Genomic DNA, 2639 nt, shown 5'->3' with positions numbered 1-2639 from the left:
TTCAAAAACTATTTTAAAAACACAATGAAGGCAGCGAACGGTAGTTGGATTAACGAGGGGTTTACCATGTTGCCCATCAGAAACGCTGCACGTTCCGAAGCGAAGCGCCCAGGGTAAAGCATCCTGTAATAATTAGCCCATATGGAGGGGTGAATTCAACCTGATTCCTCGTTTGTGTTGCAATGAGTAATGAAGTAAATATCCTAAATTTATTTCCGTAACATTTTTAAGCAATACCCAACGAAGCCCAATTCTATTGGATGGTGAAAACATGAAAACTGAACCATAATCTACCTTCAACGTATTCCAGTGAAACTAAAGCATAAATTTGTATGCTTGCTTAACCACTTATTGACCCACCTGATACATCAGCACAGTACGTGATTGTCACCCCCCTCGTGGGTCCAAAAGGACACATGGTCCTTACGGCGGTTCTGTAACGGGACCACCACGGATTGCCGAGTACGAGTTTGTATTGCTTTGTTTATGTTTGCGTTGCCTGGTTCTTCGGCTAAGCGTGCGGCTCCGGACCCTGGCAACCGTTGCTAACGACACACACGCTAGGCCGGCGCGCAACGTCATGCTCAAGGACTCGCGTGCTCAGTGTTGCGTAGCGCGCGGTGCCGGTCAGAAACACGCGGAGTACCTTGAACTTCTCGCCTGATAATGGATGGATTCCGGTGAGATTGTGATTTGGCAACCGAAAAGTCTCAAATGTGCAGAAAAATAAAGTGTTGAAGTAACTCACCGTTGTCAGATGCAGTAGATCGAGGTGCCAAACGATGCGTAGTACTTTAATGGTTTATTAATATTCTTACCGTAAAAATTTATGCGATCGATTCACGTGCATCCGTCAAAATGGCGATTCACAAACACCACCAGCACAACAGAATGGTAAGTTGCACGTGTTTACAGCCTACACTAAGCCCATCAGCCGAGTTGTTCCAAAACTCAGAGAAGGGCCTCCAAAGTGTGACTAAACTACCTCGAGGACACTGCTCTTATCATCATCGTTGCCTGCTTCAGTCCTTGAAGATCGTTGTGAAAGCCGTACCAGTTCATAGTCGCATTGTTTGGGTCGTTCTCTCGATAGAGTCCATTCAAATTGCTGTCGATTGTTGCGGAAAAGTAATAAGTGAAATGCTACCCCGTACGGTAGAGGTTACGGCGGCACTTACGCGTTCATACAGTTGCAGTACCACCAACCGCTCGCGTAAAACGCCGCACATGATCCGGGATGCTGATCGTTATCGCGATCGATGGTTGAAAACTTGGACCCGACGCTGGCTCGTAGCGAATCGTTTGCGGCTCCTTCCACGTACGCCCCGAGGTGTAACCGGTAGCCGGTGGCCTCATTGCCGATCTCGAACTCATCGTAGAGTGCCGTTTTGACCGTTCCTTCGAAGTCCTTCATGTACACCAGGAGTTGATAGTAGTCCGACGAGGTGATCCGGTGGATACGCTCTAGTCCCAGCCAGTGCTCTCCCTCAACCGAACCGAACCCGTCGCGATAGTCGGTCCAGCTGCGGGTGAAGTTCAGGGACCCATCGAACCGTCGGAGTAGCACAATCCAGCCTCCCTGGCGGTAGCTCTGCTCGCAGTAAACCTGGAACGGTGCCAGACTCGAAGCCGGTGGCCGGATCGTGTACACGTCGCTCACCATGGCCGGCGCCTCCTGGCAGGAACCGTAATAAGTGCCCACTGGAATGGTGGGAGCGTAAATGCAAAATAATCACTTCCGACTCACGCGGGCCGCCAAACGCTCTGTTTACCATTCTGACGCAATGTTTTGTTGATGCTCTCGAGCTTATCTGTGGGGCAAAAAATGGAAAAAAAACGCACAAAATGTGAGTTCATTTCATCGGCTACGCAAAACGTTCTCTCTTACCGCCGATCCCTTCTAATGTTTTGCTGATCGTCGCGGTCGCCACAAGGTGGTTCTGTTGTATCCTACGGATGATGAGAAGTTAATGACGTGCCTAGCCAGCGGACACCCATCAACACAGACCTGCGCTCCAGGTGACTTATTCGGTGATCAATCTCGTCCAGACGCCTCAGTACCCTACCACCCGAAGGTCGAGCCGATTAAACCCTTTACCAGATTGAGGACGCGACGATTTTGGATCGCGCTATACCTACTGTAGCATCAGTGTGGTTTTGATCTCCTGGAAAGGCTCCGATTCGTTCTGCGGCTCGCTCTCCGTTGAGCAGGACACCAACGTGAGGCACAATAGCACAACCAGCGCACTCATCATCACTCGGCAAGTATCGGTCAAATACTGGCTCAACTAACTCCGCAGTCGATCCCGGCGCCAAGTTGCGCTGATAAGAAGATCGCGTGGCATCGCATGCCAACTGAGTTCCTTCACGAACACTTTTACATCTTGCGGTTCGCGCCGCGTGTGGCGTGTGTCCTGTAAATTGTTGTTTCATTTGAAAGTAAATCTAACGGATATGGGACGAATTTGAAATGTCGCTTAAAGTTCAGCACTGCCTGGCTCGACCTATTGCACGGTAGCGGAACTACCAAAGTATTCCGACCAAGCTTCGTATTCAACAGAGAACTCTAGCTCTCTCTCGAGAGAGAAAGCCCGTGGCCCCAAACCGAACAGATGATAACGAGCTCCTCTTTGGGTTTT

General features: G+C 49.9%; 1 protein-coding gene across 1 annotated transcript; it reads right to left on the bottom strand.

The window, feature by feature from the left end:
* Positions 1-972: 972 nt before the first annotated feature.
* LOC128267355 (ryncolin-1-like) lies at positions 973-2267 on the bottom strand. Its single transcript, XM_053004172.1, has 6 exons — positions 2140-2267; positions 2009-2062; positions 1889-1950; positions 1773-1811; positions 1179-1701; positions 973-1108 (listed from the first exon to the last, which is right to left on the bottom strand). Exons 1-6 carry the CDS (start codon positions 2253-2255, stop codon positions 982-984), a joined length of 921 nt encoding a protein of 306 aa, XP_052860132.1. The 5' UTR covers positions 2256-2267; the 3' UTR covers positions 973-981.
* Positions 2268-2639: the final 372 nt, after the last annotated feature.

Source organism: Anopheles cruzii, chromosome 2 (assembly GCF_943734635.1).
Source record: "Anopheles cruzii chromosome 2, idAnoCruzAS_RS32_06, whole genome shotgun sequence".
NCBI classification, from domain to species: Eukaryota; Metazoa; Arthropoda; class Insecta; order Diptera; family Culicidae; genus Anopheles; species Anopheles cruzii.
This window is presented reverse-complemented; position numbering and strand designations above follow the sequence as displayed.